General features: G+C 37.5%; 1 protein-coding gene across 4 annotated transcripts in view; it reads right to left on the bottom strand.

The window, feature by feature from the left end:
* bcas3 (BCAS3, microtubule associated cell migration factor) overlaps positions 1-19110 on the bottom strand; it is a 342270-nt gene extending 323160 nt beyond the window's left edge. For 3 of the 4 annotated variants that reach the window (XM_023351529.1, XM_023351532.1, XM_023351533.1), the window contains exons 1-7: positions 19013-19110; positions 17456-17550; positions 15573-15627; positions 14140-14215; positions 13245-13351; positions 5941-6022; positions 1741-1813 (exon numbers count right to left, since the gene is read on the bottom strand). In XM_023351529.1, the coding sequence (XP_023207297.1) occupies positions 1741-1813; positions 5941-6022; positions 13245-13351; positions 14140-14215; positions 15573-15627; positions 17456-17526 (464 nt within the window). In that variant the 5' untranslated portion in view covers positions 17527-17550; positions 19013-19110. The remainder of the gene's footprint in view (positions 1-1740; positions 1814-5940; positions 6023-13244; positions 13352-14139; positions 14216-15572; positions 15628-17455; positions 17551-19012) is intronic. The other variant, XM_023351531.1, reaches the window with a different exon arrangement.
* Positions 19111-20888: the final 1778 nt, after the last annotated feature.

Genomic DNA, 20888 nt, shown 5'->3' with positions numbered 1-20888 from the left:
CAGCAACAGCGGCCAAGACTCCAATCTGTTTTCCATTTAAGTGTCAGGATGGCGTCCTTTTTGGTGGTTAACAAAAGCTGTTATTTCGAAATGATTATATAGAAAAAAAAATTGTGTGAGGACTGTAGTAAGTTTATGAACAGGCCGTACGGAAAGTACTTCGCCGCACCCGGAAGCCTTTTTCCTTCTTGCGTCTTACCAGAGTGTTATTTACCAAGCACTTCTCCAGGAGGAAGAACCAAGCGATGTCATCCAGCCAGAGGTCAGGGTTTCTGCTTTTCAACATACTGCATGTTTTCAGCATTAGTGGCAAGCAACGCCTGGTTGATTCGCCAAACCGTCAAAGTGCAACATGTCTCAATGTCAGTGAGGACATAGGAAAAGCAGAAGCAATGGCGACAGTGTCAGAGAGACAGGAGAAGCAGGTTCTGGAAAACATCAAGAAGGTGGTCTCCATCAAGGCTCGGCTGAGGACAGACTTCCTTATTTCATTTCCTGGAGAGGATATATTAAGCTCAATTTAGTGTTGCTCTGGAGGAGTAAGTCAAAGAAGAGGTTAGGGGAAGGTATTGACTGATTATATATAAAAAGTGAGTTTAGGAAGCAATGACATTTAGTAAAATTCACTTATTTCACAAAACCAAGACATTACACTCACAGTTGTAAAAGAGCTATGAACTGAGAACCGACATCAGCCAGGTTTCCAGGTACCATTCAAATTCCGACCATAGTGCCACAAAAAAAGTCAATGAATCACATTCACCCACATCGCTCCCTCATCTTTACTTGTTTGCATGTGAAGTGTTCAATCTAAAAGCTCTCACCAATGCTATTACAGCTTTCATTTGTTGCATCTTAAAACACCACAAAAAATGAAATTCTAGTTCATCTCAAAAAATGTTATATTTCTTTCCAGTCATCTCAGAAAGTGAAACTGATATTATACAGAACCACCACATGGAGTGATGTATTCCACACCTTTGTTTTGTTGTCATTTTGATGATTATAGTTTACAGAGGATGAAAACCCAAATTTCAACGTCTCAGAAAATTTAAATACCGTAAAACATATAATTACTGAAACCTCATTGTATCATACCCTAATCAGCTACTTTTCTCAAAACACCTACAAAGGTTTTTTTGAGGCGTTTAAAGGTCTCTCAATCTGGGTTCGTAGACTTACACAATCATGGGGAAGACTGCTGACTGGACAGATGTCCAGAGCTCAGTCATCGTCATCTGGGAATAAAAGTCTCTTTGAACCATGGTCCAACCCAGAAGAAGTTGGGCATTTTGTTTAAAATTACCATTTTGTCTCAGGGCTCATCACCATCAGCATGTGAATGTGTCTATGAATGGCTTTGACATTTTTGGCTATACAATTAGAGGCCATTTTATCATTTACCATCAACTCAGCTTTACAAATCCACTTACTACAGACTTCACTGTCATCATTTATGAAGCAACGATGAGGGCAAAATAAAAATGTTTGCAAAAAATCAAGTACATCCCAAAAACTCTAGATGCAAACAACATATGCAAAACCCTAGAGTTAATAGGGAGAGTTTTTTTGAAGTAACTGTGGCATTCCAATGTTTTTATCATTTTGTAGGTTTATATTAGATAAAACTCATTAATCACAGATTTTTAGTTTTTAAAGTGACCTTTAATATACAAAGTCTTAAGAACACTGAGATTAGTAAAGAAATGCTGCCAGCTCTATGATGATTTATCAACTCACCCTGAAGACCCTGTGCTCTTGCAGACTCCCAGCAATGGCCTCTTCTCAGCAAAGCCGTCTGCTTTCAGAGGACCTAGAGAAGAAGAGGAATCTTTGAATAAGACGGGCAGAATTATTGTCTTATTCAAAGACAATTCTGCCTTTGAATAAGACATGTTCAACATTTGAGACCTATTGTGCCTCCCACTCTCAAAACAGTGAAAATGGAACCTTTCCAAAGTTTTCAAGAAAAGGCTGGAGGGAGTTGGGGGGGTAAAGAACCTTACTCTTGTTTATTTTGTGGTTTGGATTACAGCATGTTACAACCACAGCAGCTATTTAAGAAAAAAAAAAAGAAAAAGAAAGGCAAAACATGTTGCATTAAGTGAAGTGATCTGCCTTAATTGTCTCATATTTGAAGTTGGGCTGGGGATCAGGGGATCAGGGTGCTCAGATTGGAGAAGATGTCCCCTTCTCTTTCAGAAGGCTGTAATTTGAGGCTCAACAGTAATCAGCCTGAGTTCCTGTGGTATGGCGTGAGAGCAGAAGTGGCGGCCCCACCAGCCCCTAACACTCCCCAAAGGGTCCTTTCTCCTTTCATGTTTGTCATCAGGCATTTTTCTCAGTCATAATCCTGAACTCTAACGTAAATATTGCTTCTCTGAGACTTAGCAAAATGACAGTTACTAAAATAAGGCTTCTCAGTAAAATCAAAACATCTGACAAATAGGGAGGGATGTGAACTTTCAAGGAAATTATTTGTACAAGTATGACTATTTTGAAGAAAAAAAAATGACATCAGTTCCAATTCGTTTTTTAAAACATTGTATGGGTAGTTTTGGTATGTCCTTTGTGGACGTTGCATATTAGTCAAAAAGGGCTCCAATACAATGTCCGTCAGAAGCATTGAGAGCACTGGTTCTACCATCTAGAGAGGAAGTGAATATGGGTTCTGTTTTGGAAGCGCATACTTCCCTGTATATACTCAAACAGGGAGACCTTGCTTATTATAATCAACACCTATTTTCGGGGCTCGTTAAGTCCACCCACACACAGAGTTTCAATACAGACAATTGGTCTTTTAATGGCCTACCACAGTGCAACACTGTTTGCACTCTAGCAGATTACAATCGGTATCCTACCCAGTGGCACAATTCATATTTATTTTCTGCTGAGAGAATTACTCCCCTCATGTGTCAGGCTATCTGCTGCTTCTTATTACTGAGCTTTGCTTTCATCCACTTCCAGAACTCTTCAAATGCTGCCATTGTGTGTTGGTGAAATTTGCCAAAAGACCGGAACATGGACAGGGAACAAAAAGCTGTTTTTCTCACAGAACATGAAATGCAAGAAACCAGTTTCTACATCACTGCCCGACACCTGCAGAGATTAAATTTGAACCTTGTGTCTGAGGAGTATCACATCTTTCAAACAACTGAACCATGCGTATCCTGACTTTAGAAATAAGAACAGCAGTGTTTACTCTGCATTTCCAATTTCAATCAAAAGACAAAAGAATCATTGACATATCTGCCATGGGGGGGTTGCTTTTTTCTTTCCACCCATCCCTCCTGTTTTATAGGTTATTCCTTCGGTTCAAAATAGTATTTGTACAGAAAAAAAGAACCAGTCAGGTAGTCCAAGAAGAATAAATCAGTGGCTCAAATTGGGCAGGTCATTCTAACAAATCTCACTTCTCCAGGTCACTCTGGAATTCATGAGGTAGGTGTATCTGTACCAACTAGCTGTTAACATTGTGGTGTTAACACCACAAAAAGGCTCCTGCTGAGAAGAACAGTTTAATATTACAATAATCCCCAAGTTATTGGAACTGCAACAGTCTGCTTGAGTGCAATATTTGGGTGGCTGTAATATTTTACGGCAGCATATAAGGGTGGGCAGTTTAGAGATATTGTTTATCATGAAAAATTTATCATGAGAATTTTGATGTATTGTCTTGATAAATTCCAATTCATAATGCTAAAAAAATTTATAGCATTATTAATTTTTTTTTTTACTATTTTCTCCACTCTGTTCAATGTTCATCACTGTTCACTGGAGAAACATCATATCAAGTAGAACGGAAGATAAAAATAAGACAATCTTTGTTCACCAATGGCACTGATTGCAAATAATGTCACTGTTGCCAGGATGTTTGGACAAACAAGGCACAAACAGAATGAAGCCATCTGAAGAGCGTGCAACTTTGGAAGATGAGGATGTCGTGGGAAGCTTGTTTCAATATTCTTCGATACGGAGGCACAGTGCGGAGCAACTTAAATGATGACTGAAATGTAGAGAACTCAAAGTGAGTGGAAAGAAGTGATGATTGAAAGGTAGTTTTTTTTTTGTTGCTTTTTTCTGGCTAGGCACAGTGAGGTAGCTAGCATTCAGCACTAAGTTATCTGGGCCTACCTCGCCAGGTTTCTGCTTGGCAATCAGTGTAGGCAAAAACATTGACTCATCAATGCTTTACAGTTCATTTTTCCAATTAAACTTCAGTTTCTAAAAGCCTGTGAATCAATTAAATCTCCTACTGTGCCTTCATGACCAACACTGCTGTGAGCAGCTCACACTGTCACTATATTAGATCAGTGTCATATAAAACAGTTCTTCATCTTGAGCTTATTTGCAGTTGGCAAACAACTATAAGTGAGCATAAAACTGTACATGTTAATAACCTAAATCAGCCGATCACAAATCAGCTGCTCATGTCCCCTAAAACACTTCTTACCGTTCTTGTTTGTCCCAAACTAAAATGGCAGTGACGCGCTATTACAAATTTAGTAGTTTGACATCAATTTCGATCAGTGCCAATGTGATTCCATAGTAGAAAAGTAATGGATAGAGTTTTTCAAAAATTGGAACTTGGAATCTCCTTCCAGTTCTGACTAGTGAATTTATTAAGCAGTTTGTCAGTGTTTAACATGCTGCTGGCAAATCACTGTGAGGAAACAGATCTGTCCTTTTTAACTTTATTCATCCAAGATCCCATAACTGAAAACTTCTATCCAGAATATAGGTTTATTAATTCTTATTTCCACTGCTTGTGAGTGTTTTGGACAAGACTAACATTTAAAACAATCAACAGAATTCCAAGTATAGGTTTTGGAAAAAGATACTGACTGTGCAGGCTTTCCACCACGGACTGAGACAAGGCCAGGAGAAATCACAGACTGGCTTCAACATCAGCATGAGATAGCAAGGAGCGCTCTTTAATTTCAATGATAGAGTACCACTTAAAATACCCACAACCCAAAACTACACATAATGCACCACTGAGAATTAAATTTTAGGTGCTGACCTTGGATGCTGTAATTAAGTTAACCAAAGACTTTGTTGGCACTACAGGATACACAGATTTACAGCAATTAGTTTAAGAAGAAACTTTTGAACAAGCAAACAGGCAAGACACCTTTTCCAAATTATAAAAATATAGTACCCTGGATATAATGTGTTTATTTGTAAAGAATTACTCAAAATTAATTGAATTCAGTTTATTTCTCCAGGGTCAATTAACAACACCTTACAAAAAAGTAATTTTAATCCAGGAGAGCCTAGTTATCAAACAATGTAGTCAAGTTCAAGTTTAGTATTCAAATTGGTTAAAAAGTTTCTTTCCAAAGAACTCAGTAGATTGCATCTCATCACTGACTTGCAGCATTCACTCTTCCTGGATGACCTCGTAGTGTGTCATTGACTTTACAGCAATCCCTCTCACCAAGCATACATGTAGCGATAGTGGAGAAGAAAATTTCCTTTTAGCAGGAAGAAACCTCCAACAGAACAAGAACCTGACTCAGTACAAGCGGCTATCTGACACAACCAACTGAGGTTTTGAAAATACATATACAGATAAAAAGAAACGGAAGCAATAATCTAGGAGTACTTTCTATGTCAGAATGATACAATTCAGAAAGAAAACTGTCATTGCTTGGTTGGTTGAAACTAAAATGTACAAACAAATGAAAATTTTTATTTTATTTTCATTCCTACACCTTAGTATCTTAGGAGTAAAAAGATTAGTCTGCGTTAAATCCTTTGGTTACATATATTCTCTTGGTTCAAACAAAAGTGTTTCAGGCAGTAAAAGTAAGGCGTCGTTAGAGATCTAATGATCAGACCAGGTGAGTGTGTCAATTACAAATATGGCACACAAAACTTTTTAAAAGAATACTAATGTTTTGTGGAAAGTTCAAAACTGTCTCCTATTGTACTCACTGATGTGAGGAGCAGGAAGAATCCGAGCAGCTCGAACAGGTCCATGACGCACCGAGAACAGTTCCTGGGCTTCTCCTGCCAACTGGGAGGAATGGATGCAGAACATGAAAACTCCTCAACAATTACAGGGAAAACATGTTTTACACAACATACAAATATTATTTAAAAGTTCTAATGGCTTACGTCAATGACAACAATCAGATGCATATCCAATTTAGCACCACATATGGAAGTGGCACCATTCAAATTTTTTGGTTGGGTGAAAAGACTGGAAGTAGGCCGATAAGGCAACTGGATATGAATTGCATTTTGTGTCTTTTTGATCCGTTATTAATACAGTATTCCCCAAATTCATGAACCATCTACACATCTCGCGACGATCATTTCCTAACACTATTCTTGAGATAATTATTTGCCTTCCTAGCATGCTGTCACCTACATCATCAGTTGAAATATGTATTTTAACTCTGCCATTCATCATTTCAACAGTACCCGTTTCCTTTGTGTCTTTTACTCATTCTAAATCACCTTTACTTGTTACTGAATTATTTGTGTCAGGGTTTATCATTATCATGTAATGTTTGAAATTATTGTCTTTACTCCACTGTCTTCCCATTTTCACTTCTATGTCAAATCCGTCATCCCTAATGTACATAATGATTGAACATTGATCTGTGATATACTGTATCTGTCCCTCTGTTTTGTAATAGCCTTGCTACACAGTTTTCGGTTAGCATAGCTCACATGGGTTTCATACTCTGTGTCCTGTGGTGTCACAGTCCTCAGGATTCAATCCCCATTGCTGTCGTCAGCCTCCAAAGTTTCAAATGTGTCTGCTGTCGGCCCCTCCAACTGTCAAGCTCCCATGGGTCCTTACCCAAACTCTAAATGTCTTGTGGTGCCACAGTCCTGTGGGATTCAATCCCCATTGCTGCCGTCAGCCTCCAAAGTTTCAAATGTGTCTGCTGGCGGCCCCTCTAACTGTCAAACTCCCATGGGATTTTGACAGGATCCTGCAGGATTCCTCTGATGGTATCCTCCAAGTTAACAGATGACCGGATCCATGGACCCTATGCTTAAAAGATCCATTTAGCTTAGGCTTTCCAAAGGTATGCCATCCATTCATCCATCTTCTTCCGCTTATCCAGGGTCAGGTCGCGGGGGTAGCAGCTTCAGAAGGGAGGCCCAGACTTCCCTCTCCCCAGCCACTTGTTCTAGCTCCTCCGGGGGAATCCCAAGGCGTTCCCAGGCCAGCCGAGAGACATAGTCCCTCCAGCGTGTCCTGGGTCTTCCCCAGGGCCTCCTCCCGGTGAGACGTGCCCGGAACACCTCCCCAGGGAGGCATCCTAACCAGATGCCCGAGCCACCTCGACTGGCTCCTCTCGATGTGAAGGAGCAGCGGCTCTACTCTGAGTCCCTCCCGGATGACTGAGCTTTCACCCTATCTCTAAGGGAAAGCCCAGACACCCTACGGAGAAAAAACATTTTGGCCGCTTGTATCCGCAATCTTGTTCTTTCGGTCATGACCCAAATCTCATGACCACAGAGGGCCACGGTCGAATGCCTTCTCCAAGTCCACAAAACACAAAGTGAAAAACCATTTGGACCAACTTTGAACCAGCAATATAACCTTCATCTGATTGCAAAGACTTTTATGACATTTAATGACAAATAATGCGGAAGGATGTGATTTTTTTAAATTGCGATATATTTACACAGAATTTGGAAATATCTACAGATAAACATTTCGGAGATTATTAATACAGCAGATTGTAAAGTTGAATAAATACCAGTTTTGCAGCAAATTGAAAAAAAAACACAATAAATGGTTAAAAGAAAAAGCACTTAAATGGAGGTTTGCATGTTAGACAGGTCCAGATTAGACTTTCTGCACTCATATAACATAGCAGTGTATTAGGTCACTGCCGTGTGTGGATCTTTGCAGAATCTGACATGTGTAATACCACATTGTTCTAAGTGCAGAATGCCCCAGTTTTGTTGTTCTTTTATAGGCTAAATTGCAGTGAAACATGCATTATCACTTTAGTGGTGCTGTAATCTGTTTGTTTTAAATCTTTAAACCCATCCAAAGGGATGATCACTCTTTTTGTGCAATTAGTAGCCGTTCCAAACTGATGGATTTGGAGCTGTGTTTTTATTTAAAGAGGCCGAGTGATGGAAGATTAACACTGGAGATATGGGTTTGTTATATGAGCACCAACAGCAGCCAGCACAATAGGATTCCTATGGAGGCAAATGGACCTGCAAGGGACAATAATGGAATTTGCTGGATTAAAATGAGAAGGGGAAGGCTGAAGATTAATGCGCAGGGTTATTGTGCATTACCCTGCAGCTCATCCTCGCCTTACATGGCTCTGTGTGACATCCTATGCAATCAACATTCATAGCATTACATTAGTAGCACAGAGTGTGCAATATGCTAAATTGCTTTCTCAGAGTTGCATTCCCAGCATAAAGCCATTCATTATATTCATTTCATTTGTGGTTTGGTTGTTTTTGTGGAATCACAGTGTCTGCTCCTCTGTTTTAATCTCTCAAATGTAGTGCTGTGAGCTGTTAACAGATATTTGCTCCATATTCACAAGTACCAGATGCATGCACTAACACTGTGCGGCGGGCATATTGGAGGTTTGGAGGAAGCGTCTGCGTAGGCAGAGTAGCAGGTGTCTTTACAGAAAAAGAAGAAGCTCCAAGGATCATCACATCCTCTTTCTAAGAACACGGTGTGATAAACTCTATACCACATTAGCAGATTACAGTCCTAAATAGTTATGACTAAGTGTGAATAATCATGCTCTATGTGTAGCATGGAAAACAAACTCACTATTCCACTTGAAAAGAACAGCTACATATACCATGAGGAGTTTTGTAATAGTCTTTTTTTGTGACATCACCAGAACAATTTTTCTAAAAAATATACTTCAGCATATGTGTATTATATTCTATGCTCAGTGAAAACATATATTGCTACTGTTTCAACATAGAATGGAAAAAAAAAATCATTTGCTTCAGTGTGAAAAAGTCCCAGGATTTCAGGTCCGAAAGTAAAAGTATCAAAAAGCAAAGATTTGATAGTGGAAGTAAAGAAATAAAATGTACTGCTAAAACAAATAACCTTTTATAATTATGAAATATTTTAACAAAATGTAGTGTATGACCATCAGTGTGAAAGGTACATTTTTTAAAAAAAGTTTATTTTGACTTTTTTGTATGTTTAGGTTGACTTCCATTCCACTGTATATTTTTTTGCTCATCACTTCTCAACAACTGGAATGTAACATGGCTTAATTAAAACTTTATTAAAGTTGTACTAAACATAGCATGTTAACTTTACAGGGTGTATTACACATCATGGCTTCCATGTAACAAAACCATGCAGATTAATTAGACCAATGGTTAAAATATTCAGAAATATAACCTTAAAACATCGTATATGTTTTGATCAGGATATGCTGCCTCATTTCTGAACGTCAGAAGAATGTTAGCGTCTTCATGCAACTTGAACAATGGAAGCACATTATGACCATGTTAATAGGTGTATCATGGTGTGTTGCCCTAGAATTCTGATGCGGTGTCTATTTATTAAAATGTGCTACCTGTGTATTTTATTGCAGTATACCAGAGCAAAACAATTAAAAACAGCACAATATTTATTGAAGAAAACCCTGAAAACTGAAACTATGTTTGAAACCCACATTTAGGAGTACTTGGAGAATTAGTTTTTGTATTGTTCTGTTAGCTAGCTAAGAGTTAGCTAGCTTTAAGTTCTCATAAGTCTGGCCAGAAGAAACCGCTGACACTTTTAAATCACTGTTATAAGGACAATGAGAAACCCACAACTGGCTAATGATTCTGAAGATATTGAGCTTAATCTATTAAATCTATTAAAATCTCCCCAAAGACAATCCAATAGAGAAATTCTCAAACACAGATCTGTGCTGCTTTGACTTTCACTAACATCTTACTTCCCATCCCAACACACATGTAGACAGACAATTAGCCCAGGACGGTCTGCCTCTCATCAGGCAGTGCTTCATGACACCTCCGCAGCGTGAGGAGACAGTAATCTGCATCGCCTCTACACCCCTGTCAGCACACAACAAGCCAGTCTCCATCTCACAAGTCCATCAAAGTATGTGCGAAGCCATGCACGTTCACACTGCGCTGGGCCATTACAGAGGGTGTTGGCTTAGCAAATGTCACAAACACTTCACAGTCACTCAAGAGATAGAAACTGAGGCACCATCAGTGCTTACTTAAAACCTTGCAAAAAAAAAAAAAACACAACCCAGATATATCCTGTAAACTTTGAAAACTGAAAGAAAAACAATGAGGAAGGAGAGGATTGCAACAAAAGAGGCCAGGATGTGTTACGTGAAGCAGAATAACTGTCAACTTAGACTGAGAGCAAAGGACGCTTCCTCACTAGGGGTATATTTTCACTGGGGTGTGTGTCCCATGGTAAAAACAGCTGTACAACTCTGCTCCGCCATAGCAGCAGCACAAAATCTGTTAGCAGCACGGGTGTTGCCACATCAGAGCGGCCAACGTGTGTGATCACGGATAAAGAAAGAGTGCGTCCTTCTATCTGCGGCCTGTGGATGTTTAGAAAGAGGCTGATTAAGGACTCTGGAGTGTTTAGATCTCACAGGATGTATGTGAAGTTTGCATGTTTCAGTGACAGTCTCTACATGAAAGGCGATACTCGGTGAAAGAAAGCTCTGCAGCGTTGTGGGTCATTTGTGATGTTATGGAGCTGACAAAATCCTCTAATGATTTTCCAAGACTGACTTGGGGCTGCAGTTAGAAAAGCCAGTCTTGTCTGCCTGCTATACACTTCTAAATATAACATCCTCCACATTAAAAACGGAAGCTTGAATGGAACAATATTTTCAAATAGAACAATATTTTTCAGCAACCTAGTCTAGTAGGTTCATTTTGTTAACTTTTCCAAAGAATTTCACTTTTAACAGAGTAAAGAGTGTGACTTGCAAAGATTAGTGAACTATTTCACTGTAAATATTTTCTCTCGTCAAAGAAATAGATTTCCCTCTGGTGGTCACCCTTTAAACTACACCAGTAGATATCCTTTTAAAAGCATGGGCAGCTTATGAACTGAAACAGTGTATTCTTCTTATCTCAACTGCATTCCTCTAAAGCTCCCATTTTGACGAGAGGTATTCATGAGTGAATTACCCTCCAGCTCCTAAAGCCTCCCATAAGGTTCAGGGCTTGGATTCAGTGATGGTAACAACTTATGAGAAAACTCTGTTACATTCCCTGGAATGGCTTCTACCCACCTGAATGAGTCCTAGCATGGGCACTGGCTCAGGTGAGAAGCTATTTTCATGTTGGGAGCATAAAGTCACAGAACTAAGACCTGTCCAATTAAAAGAACCCAGCAGTGTGCGAGTTAAAATTGCTTTCTAGTCTAATCGATGAGTCACTCTAGAAATAACCTTTCTTAAATAGTGGATCTGCTAAACCCAGGAGCTGACTTTTTAAGAAAAGCACTGTTTACTGAACCTTATGATAAGTATGCAACACATTATTATACAAGCCATGCTCAACGGGAAACTGTCAATTTTAGTACAAGGAGAAAATACATTTTAGTTAGACTTGAGCACATGAAGCAAGTTTTTAAATATTCATCTCTACATAACTGATATTTCTTTTATTAGTCACTATACAAAAACAGTAGAAGGAGGAGGAGTGGGTGTTATTCAGATGTTTTATTATATTGGTAACATCTCAGCTGTTCAACCAACAGGGTTCCTTTACATTTTCTGTTTCAGAATTCCTAAAATTTCTACAATTATCTGATAAATTTTACAATATTCTGGATATCTGACAAACCACATAATACTTGAAGCAGTCTTTCCATTCAGCAGCTTCGAACAGAGGTTTCGACATATTTTTGCATATGGACTAATTAGGTCACCCCTTTTTTTAATCTACAACACCATGATTAAATAAATCTGGATCAGATAATTCTACATCATATAACTGTTAACTGTTAACAGTTAATGATTCCGTGAAATAAGGCATTTTTATCTTATATTATATGTTATAGTAAAATTACAAAAACTGCAATTATTAATACCACAGATAAATGTGGTTAAAATGGCCGGTTTATATTCTGAATGAGTTTAAATTTAGAAGAGAATTCTTTTTTTTTTTCTCCTAAGAGTTTTTGTGGCGCTAGCGGCTCGTATTTTTTGTGACAGTAGGCAGACAGGAAACAGGGCGAGGAGAGGGGGGAAGACATGCAGCAAAGGTCATCGGGACCTGGTGTCGAACCCGCGATGTCCACGTCGAGGACTAAGGCCTCCAAACGTGGGGCGTGCTAACTCCCTGCGCCACCACAGCACGCCCCTTACAAGAGAATTCTATCACTCATTCATGATTACAGCCAAAAGAGCTGAATGTAAATTTTGATTTGATGAATCTAAAGAATGTCAGTACGATTTCCAGAAGTTTAAATTTTTACCTGTTAGTAATAAAATAAGAATTTAATTAACATGATCTTTTCTTTTTATTAATCCAGATTATTGTTAAAATCAAATTGCAATACATTTAACTGACTGCTTTTGATTAAAATGTCTAACTTATATTTTCAAACATTTTCGCATGTTTTTCATTTCCCTCTTCAACATTTACAAGTTAAACAATGGTCTCACATCCAAAGATCAGTGGACTCTGGTGATTTTCTTTCTTTTTTTTAAAAAAAAAAAAAAAGAAAGAAAATGGCTGTTGTAGTTGCACAATCCTTAACATGGTCAACACTGCCATCTACTGGACAGACATAAGGAGAGATAATGGACATGTTACAAAAGATCGAGGGCTAGAAATGACCTTTGAACCCAGTTAGAATTCTGTGTTGGAATTTAATCCTGCAAACTCCACAAATAAAGTTGTTTTAGAACAGCTTAAAACTGTCACTGAACATAAAGAAAATTTAGATCCACAAAAAGAAACTTTGAACTGGACGTGAGGAGTCCTGCACATTAAAACTTCTTTATAAATCTTTTATTTTTCCTCTAAAAATGTCACTGATGTTAACAAACAGAAAAAAACTAAGCTTGCTTGTTTGTATGGTTTTTAGTGGCTCTATCACGAACACACAACAAACCAATACAAAATAAAAACAGTAGAACACTGTTAGGTTATTTGATTTTTCCATACCCCTATAAATAGCTGTGGAAATAATTAAATATTTTTGGACAAATGAGACAGAAAGAAGCAAGTGAAAGTGGCTATAACATACAACCTGTGAAACTTACAGATATGCTCCAGATCTGCATGCCATCAGTGTAGCCAATCATGAGGCAGAGGGGAGGGTCTGAGGTGCCGCTGTGCATCTCCAAAAACTCTGGGTTACGAGCTGTGTCTGCCCAAACACAGAAACACTTTGATTATCTACCTACCTACTGAACCCTCCACAGAAAACTGTCATTAGGAAGCATCACTGTTTGCACCACACAAGACTGAAGGTGACACTTCATTTTACCTGACAAGAAACACTATTTTCAAGAAATCTTCCCAAAGAAACAACATTGCATCAGTCGTCTGCCATCTGTCCTTGTACTTTCTGCAGAGGTACGTTTGCTTCTGCTGCCAGTCCTCAGCTAGTTCTTCACTGGTTGTAACGCGATTCAGCAACACACTGACTCTTCAAAATATATGGTGTTGCTTGCTGGACCCGCTACCCCATTGAAACATGGTCTAATCTACACTTAAAGCTGCAGTATATAACTTTAATAAAAAATATTTTTTACATACACACTGAAGCTGGATCAAAAGGTGCTCAGTGTTGGATAAAATGATTTCTCTCAGGGTGTCCACATGTGTTCAACCACGTTTTTGTTTTTTCTTCAAACAGATTCAGTTGTTTTTGTTGCATGTGTGATATTTTTAAATTTACAAAAAGCGGGAATATTAACAACGTTATGAAGACTTTTAAGATATACTAATTTCACAAATGCCTGACCTAAACTGAACAGAGTTTGTTTGTTTGAAGTGAAACATCTTCAGCAAAGAACAGGTGAGCAAAATGTAAACTACCAACACTGCTGTCTCCTTCACCAGGGACTGATGAAAAAAAAAGCTGGTACAAAATAACAAAAAGGTTAAAGTCCCTTATCAAACAGACACTATTTCCTCCTTTTCATCACTTACCATTAACGTCTGCTTTCTCAAATCGAACCCAAATGATTTTCTCTTTCTCATCAGTAGGTGGAGCTCCAGTATATGCCTGTAGTTTCAATGATCAAGAAGACAGTGAGCAAAATAGAATAGATTAAATTCACACAAATAGTATCAAAGTCCAAATCTAGTGTGAATGATTCAACTCAGGAAAAACAGCAATACTTGTAGCAGAGAAAGATGAGAGATTAACACAATTAAAGAATGAATAGCAGGAGAAAAAACTCCCTCTTGAGGGCTTAGGCCCAGCACAAAACTAAAGAACTCGACTAAAATCCTTCCCTTTACAACTAATACGGATGGAGGCCTTGTTATCCATCACATGCCCAAAAAATTAACAGGGTGTAAAAGGCACCAGATGAAAAGTAATATTTGCCACATGATCAGTGAAGAGACGTTGTCAGAGGAAAAGCAGGATGAGATAACTCAGAAAAACATTTTTGATGCATGTTCAAAAATGGCATTTTTCCTCATTCTAAACGGACACATTATGGTGTTGAGCATTTTTAAAAAAGGAGGTTTCCTTTTAAAAATATTTTTTAAAAATCTTAGTTTTAAACATAATTGCGTTTTAAAAAATAAAAAAAACCTTAGGGGAAAAATATTTGAACATTGTGTAAAACTATTGTTCTGTTAAGCCACAACAGTTGGTTTAATTTGTTTATTTAAGTACTTTTATTTTCATTTGGTAGCTGATTTTAGACTGTTTTTGTTAGCCAAATCAATTTATATTTCTATTTATTTATATTGTATTTGTAAAATATATACATATAAAAAATCCTAGCCCCTATGCCTCTCACCTCTTGTCCCCAGCAGAAAATATGGAATATTGCCTGTGATATCCTTATTGAGGTATTTAAAATATATTGTGATATAATTGTGTTTGACAATATCGCTCACCACTGCACCCTAGACAGGTTGTCAATCCTTCGCAGGGCAACACAGAGAAGGACAGGACAAACAACCATACACACACAACATGCCCCCCCACGCACACACTCACACTTAAGGAACATTTATGGAGACCAATTTGGACTGTGGGAGGAAGCCGAGACGCCTGGAGAGAAAATGGCTAATTGGGAACAACTTGGTCATTTCCAATTAGGGGTGTCCTCACTTTGGTTTCCAGCAATTTAAAGATTAATAGTTGTGTGTTCAGTTATTTTGAGGAGACAGTGTTGTACAAATGACCCAACTGTCATGTTTTTAGTGTTGACCCATAAAAAGAAATAAGAAATGCATGACAAAAATATGAGGGTTGAACTCAGTGTTGGGAGATACTGTAAATGTATCTGAAGGTGTTTTGGTCCAAACGCTCTGATATGTAAAAACATTTCTCTGGAGAAATCAGCATACCGAAAACATACATCTAATCATCCCATTCACAACAAACGAGAAACAGTTACCTGTGGGACCACATCCTGCAGGAAGGTGACAACACTTTCCATGTACGACTGCTCCCTGCCAGAATAAAGAGCTCAAGTTAAACAACGAACTGAATCAATACTTTACCTCCTTTTAGTAGCATGTTTAGTTGGATGAAAAAGTTAATTTTGGCTAAACTGTATTTTTTCTTTTTTTTAATATCGTAGGTGTTCTAGTATAAAGTATATTTTTTAAAAAACACAAGTAGTGGGTAGCTTAATCTATTTTTAACAAAAAAAACATCCAAACATGTCATATATTTTTATAATTCTTGTAGATTAATAACAAAGTAGTGCAAAATGAGCTGCTCCGTTTTCAATGATTTGGAGTTCATTAATATATTCTGTAAGTCCAGTGGGCCAAACCAGGACAGTATTTCAAACGAAACAATATCACGGCTTGAGTTACTTTTCCAATAGTAGTTTATGATAGTAGTCCTGTACTTGTTCTAATAGTCACTAAGCTTCTACCCATTTTAGTAAATTTTGCCAATTTGTTTAATCTGTGATAATGTACTATCTCAGGTGAGACTCAGAAGTTTTTAAAACAAAGTTGCAGGCCTATGCATGCTGATAACTGATGTTCAAAATATGTTTTAATCTGTTTAAATACAAATTTCTCAATTTCTTTACTTACCATACACAGTAGGTTAATTGGGACTCTGGTAGATTCAGGCAACAGTAATTTGTTCATTCTTGACAATGGAGTTGTTTTAGCAAATTTCCACTTTTGTGGCACAAAACTTTAACCAAATTTTCATTTATAATGTGGCAAGCTGAAAGAGCAACATCAATTCCACTTTACTTAGTTCTACCTCCTACTTCAACTACACCAGGATGTTTATCTATACACGACTTAAAGCACATTTGATTTCCTCCATACTGACTTTTTGTAGATTAAATCTACAACTTTTTCTCTCATTCATCTATTTATAATTATAGGAATACTTTTATAATTGCTGATATGCATGTTGTTTTTTAATATATCTATTTTATTTATGAAATAATTGTTTAATTGAGTTCCAATTTCACTTGGTTCAGTTAAAAATCTACAACTAATCATACATTTAAATTGTTGCAATTAAATAACTGCAACTCAATTCCAATTATTTAATTGCAATTGCAATTATTTCATTGCAATTAAAATTGAAACCATTTCAATGATATTATTGTGCTATCCTTACCACAGTTATGCAATTTGTTTTCATAATGTCATTTCTTTTTCTTTCTACCTTATATAGAACAATCCAGGAAAGAAACCTATTAGAGGAAGCAAAAGATTTGAGATTCGGGCAATATAGCAACTGTAAACTTAACAGACACCAAATGTTTCCTATAGTCTGTACTTAGTTACTTTGTTGTGGACCTGTGATTAAACATGACAGAGTGGCAGGTAGGGCAGGACAACACTGCAAATGTATCATGCCAGCAATATCCCGATACACAGTAATACCTAGTGGAATGACTTCCATGCCAGTAATGCTGTGGATGATGGTTGATTACTGCTGCTGAAAATGTTTTAGAAGTGGATTAAGAGGTTTTGGGAAAGTTATTAATAAACTGCAACTGTTTCATTACTGAACAGCAGATACAACCAGATGCAATGTTTTCAATAACCCCATGTTCTGAAATTGAAAATAATGAACCCAATTTTTTCCAGAGGCTGGGTAATCTATCTGGTTCTATATTTGCTAGAAGCTAGCAGTATTAGTCAAAAAAAAAGGGATTAATACTATATATTTGCTTAATTATGTCATAACAATGTCACTTAAATTATTGCACTTTATGTGTATATATCATCCAACCCCAGTGGTAGCATCTTGATTGATAAATGAATACTGCAATAAGAAGGTTTTTGTTCTTACGTAGCAGCTTGAGCTCGGACCAAAACTCCCCCGGCACAGCGGCTCGGTCTGCGGGGAGAGTCGGACGCCATCCTTCTCCTGCTTCTTCTTTTTACCTCAAGAGAGGACAAGACAACAGCATATACAAAAACATAAATATCTAGTTGGATCAGAAAACAAAAAGCAAATATAAGGATCTGAACATAAGTATGAAGCCTGCCTTTTTTAAGCAAAAGAATAAATGGAAAAAAAAATAACTGGAATGTTTCCATTTTTGGGTCTTTTAAGATTAGTAAAATTCTTTCTATCTGCAAAATGTCAGGATCATGAAAGATTTTTTTTTTCAAAATTTAAATACTCAATGTTAAAAAGTTCAATCAGAAATTTTAGTTATTATGGAGAAAGACATGTTAGGCTGAGAATGTATGAAGAAAGCAGGGAGGTAGCCAAATTAAAAACTGAAATCACAACATCACACTGCAAACACGATTAGAGATTTGGACAACTGTCTCCTGAACTATGAAATGGACTCTGGACTTAAGAAATGGAACATTCTATTCTAAATCTCTGCTCTACATCAGAAGAGGAAAAGTTTTTGGACCAAGATGTCCATGTGCTCACCCAGGTATGTAAAGGAACAAAGCTCTACAGTTAACAAACTTCAATTTTTAGCAGTTTCATTATTAACTTAAAGGAAAGTAGGTTTGATAATACCAAAAATTATTTCTCACAATGATAACACATCTTCCCACAAAGCAAATAGCTTATTGTAGGCCTTTCTTTAGGACATAGTACAGTATCAGCAGAATGGCACAGTATACAAACACTGAAGATGTCAGTGATAGGAAATGCTGCAAAGGACTAATATGAGGGACTTAGAACACAACAATCTAAAAATGTTACCTTTATCTAAAAAAGAAACTGATAAACAGCTAGATTTCTTTTCTTTTCACAAGAACCAGGACCAGATGTCAAACAAAAAAGGTTTGTGATGATGTAAACATCTTGCAAGGAAGCAGATTCCATATTTATTAGAAGGTCAGTCAGAGCTGAACAAACAGCTGGTTATCAACAAACCAACAAAGCGACATGCAGAGGTCAGCTGGTCAGCTGGACTCCAAACACCACGAACAACAACACTGGTTGTCTTCAATGGCTGCACGTCACAGAAAATGAAGACAAACTAGAGTAGAAAGACCAGTCTGAGTGTGGACAACATGAATGGAGCAGGAACACAACACTATCAGCGACAGGCAGGCGGACTGCTGAGATAAAATTCCCCCAAACATCACATTGACAGGTTTACTTCTCTCAGCCCCTGGTGTTCCCCACCTCAAAGTGTCTCCCTCTCGCCCCCACCTCAAACCATCGGACACACAACGCGAAGTAAGACAAATGTCAACACATCACCCCAATTAGGTAACGATGAACTTCTGTTGGTAGCACCCAAAAGCTATTTTAGCTAGCCAAACAGCTAGCTGGTAAATTTCTCTTCAGCGATAAACACCATAGTAACACTCTGGGTCTATTACACACTTGTTAGGTTAATTATACTGCCAGGCCAATGCAGTTACTAACCGGAGCGGGAAACGCTGACTGTCCGCCTCTTTCAACTCGGACTACAGCTGAACAGGAGAAGAGAAGAGCTCCACAATAAACAGTCAAAACACAACCAGACTAGAATAGCGGAACTGCGTGGTGCAATTGAGAGCCAATCAGAGCAATGGAATGGTGCTGTCAGGCCAATCGAGCTACAGTAAAGGCGGGACTTCTGATTTCGTCCTTAAAAGATATTTGCAAAATAAATTCTTCTAAAAATATGTGTAGGAGACACAGCAAAAATGTGTCTAGAACAACTTGTGCATATTGGTAACAAATTTACCAGACCGATGTAAAATAGAACAGAATAGTTAGTGCAGAAAAAAAGAAGGATGAATCACAGTACTTACACCTTCCTCCTGGCTCTGAATGACTGTTTTTGGCCGGGAGCGGTGAGTTTCTAGATAGCAATAGCAGCCCTGGGAGAAGGTGGAGGAGCTTATTTTTTTTATCTGTCTAATAATACACCACCGTGATATGGTGACAGTTTTAACGAATATGTAAAAAAACGATATGTTTTTATAAAGGTTACATACTGCATTGATCTTTTTTTGATAACTATGATTAATTGGCATGACTGGATAAAACGTACTTTTTTTTGTATAGTGCCTTGATGTGTTGTGAGTTGACTATATAAATAAATTGAACTGGACCTCACAAAAATGTTAAACACCATGTTATGATCGGTAAAGATCCGTGATTGTTTTATGAATACTAGTGTGATGGTGTATTATAGAACATTGGTGGTGTCAAATACTAATACTAATGTCACTGTTAATTTATTTATAAAACACTTTAAACACAACAAGAGCTGCACCAAAGCACTCTATGTCAGAACAGCCATACAGTAATGATAACAGTACAGAAAGATAATTTCACAAAACTCATATCACATAGCCAGGTTTTACTTGAATGCTATGCAGTAGAAGTGATTCTTTAGTACCGCCTTAAAGATGCAGTATGTAACTTTTGTAGAAAATATATTTTTACATATTTGTTCATTATTTTGTGACTATTTGGTACAGGGCCGGCCCAAGGCATAAGCAAACTAAGCAGCCACTTAGGTCCCCGAGGCCCTAAGTGGCTGCCTCAGTAGAGCTGATTTTTATTTTTTAGTAATACTTTCTATGTCATTATAATATCAAAAACACACAATTTCACTATGAAGTGATTAGTTTTTACAATTACATACTGCATATTTGATAATGTATGTAGAAATTATTATTTTATTGATAAAAAGGAAAAAAAATAAATTTCTCTTGGGGCCCCATGGTGGCACCGCACGCTTCTTTGGTAACATGAGCTCCCGTGCAGAGCGCATCCAAACGTCCAAAGCTCCGGTCAGAAGTTAAGTAAGCAAAACAATGTCTCAAAAAGGACTTATCCTTCAGGGAGGGAGAAAAGAAAGAAGAAGAATAGAATAAAGCCAAGTTAAAGGTTTGTTTTAATGTGCCTTGGTAATGTAATGTAAAAGATTTGTAAAGCTGCTAATAGAAAATTAGCTTGATATCGACCTGGAACAGTCCATTTCAATAGCCAAACATTTATGCTAGGGTCTTTATTTGTGTGAAACTGAGTTTAAGCTTTAAATGAGTTGATTCTCATGGTCGGCTCTGTATATTTCTGAGGTACCACAATGCCGTGTTTGATAACATAATTGTTTTTATTGTTTTATACTTGTGCATATGTATTAATTGCTTTTATCTTGTAACCAGGTTGCTATTTTTTTTGCTCAGGTCCCTCTTGAAAATGAGATCTAGATCTCAACAGAGTTTACCTGATTAAATAAATAAAATAACAATAATTAAAACTTCTCAATGTTTGACATTGTCTAGCAAAATGTTTTCACTTCAGG

Source organism: Xiphophorus maculatus, chromosome 18 (genome assembly GCF_002775205.1).
Source record: "Xiphophorus maculatus strain JP 163 A chromosome 18, X_maculatus-5.0-male, whole genome shotgun sequence".
NCBI lineage: Eukaryota > Metazoa > Chordata > Actinopteri > Cyprinodontiformes > Poeciliidae > Xiphophorus > Xiphophorus maculatus.
Note: the sequence above shows the minus strand (reverse complement) of the source record. Positions and strands in the feature narration are given on the sequence as shown.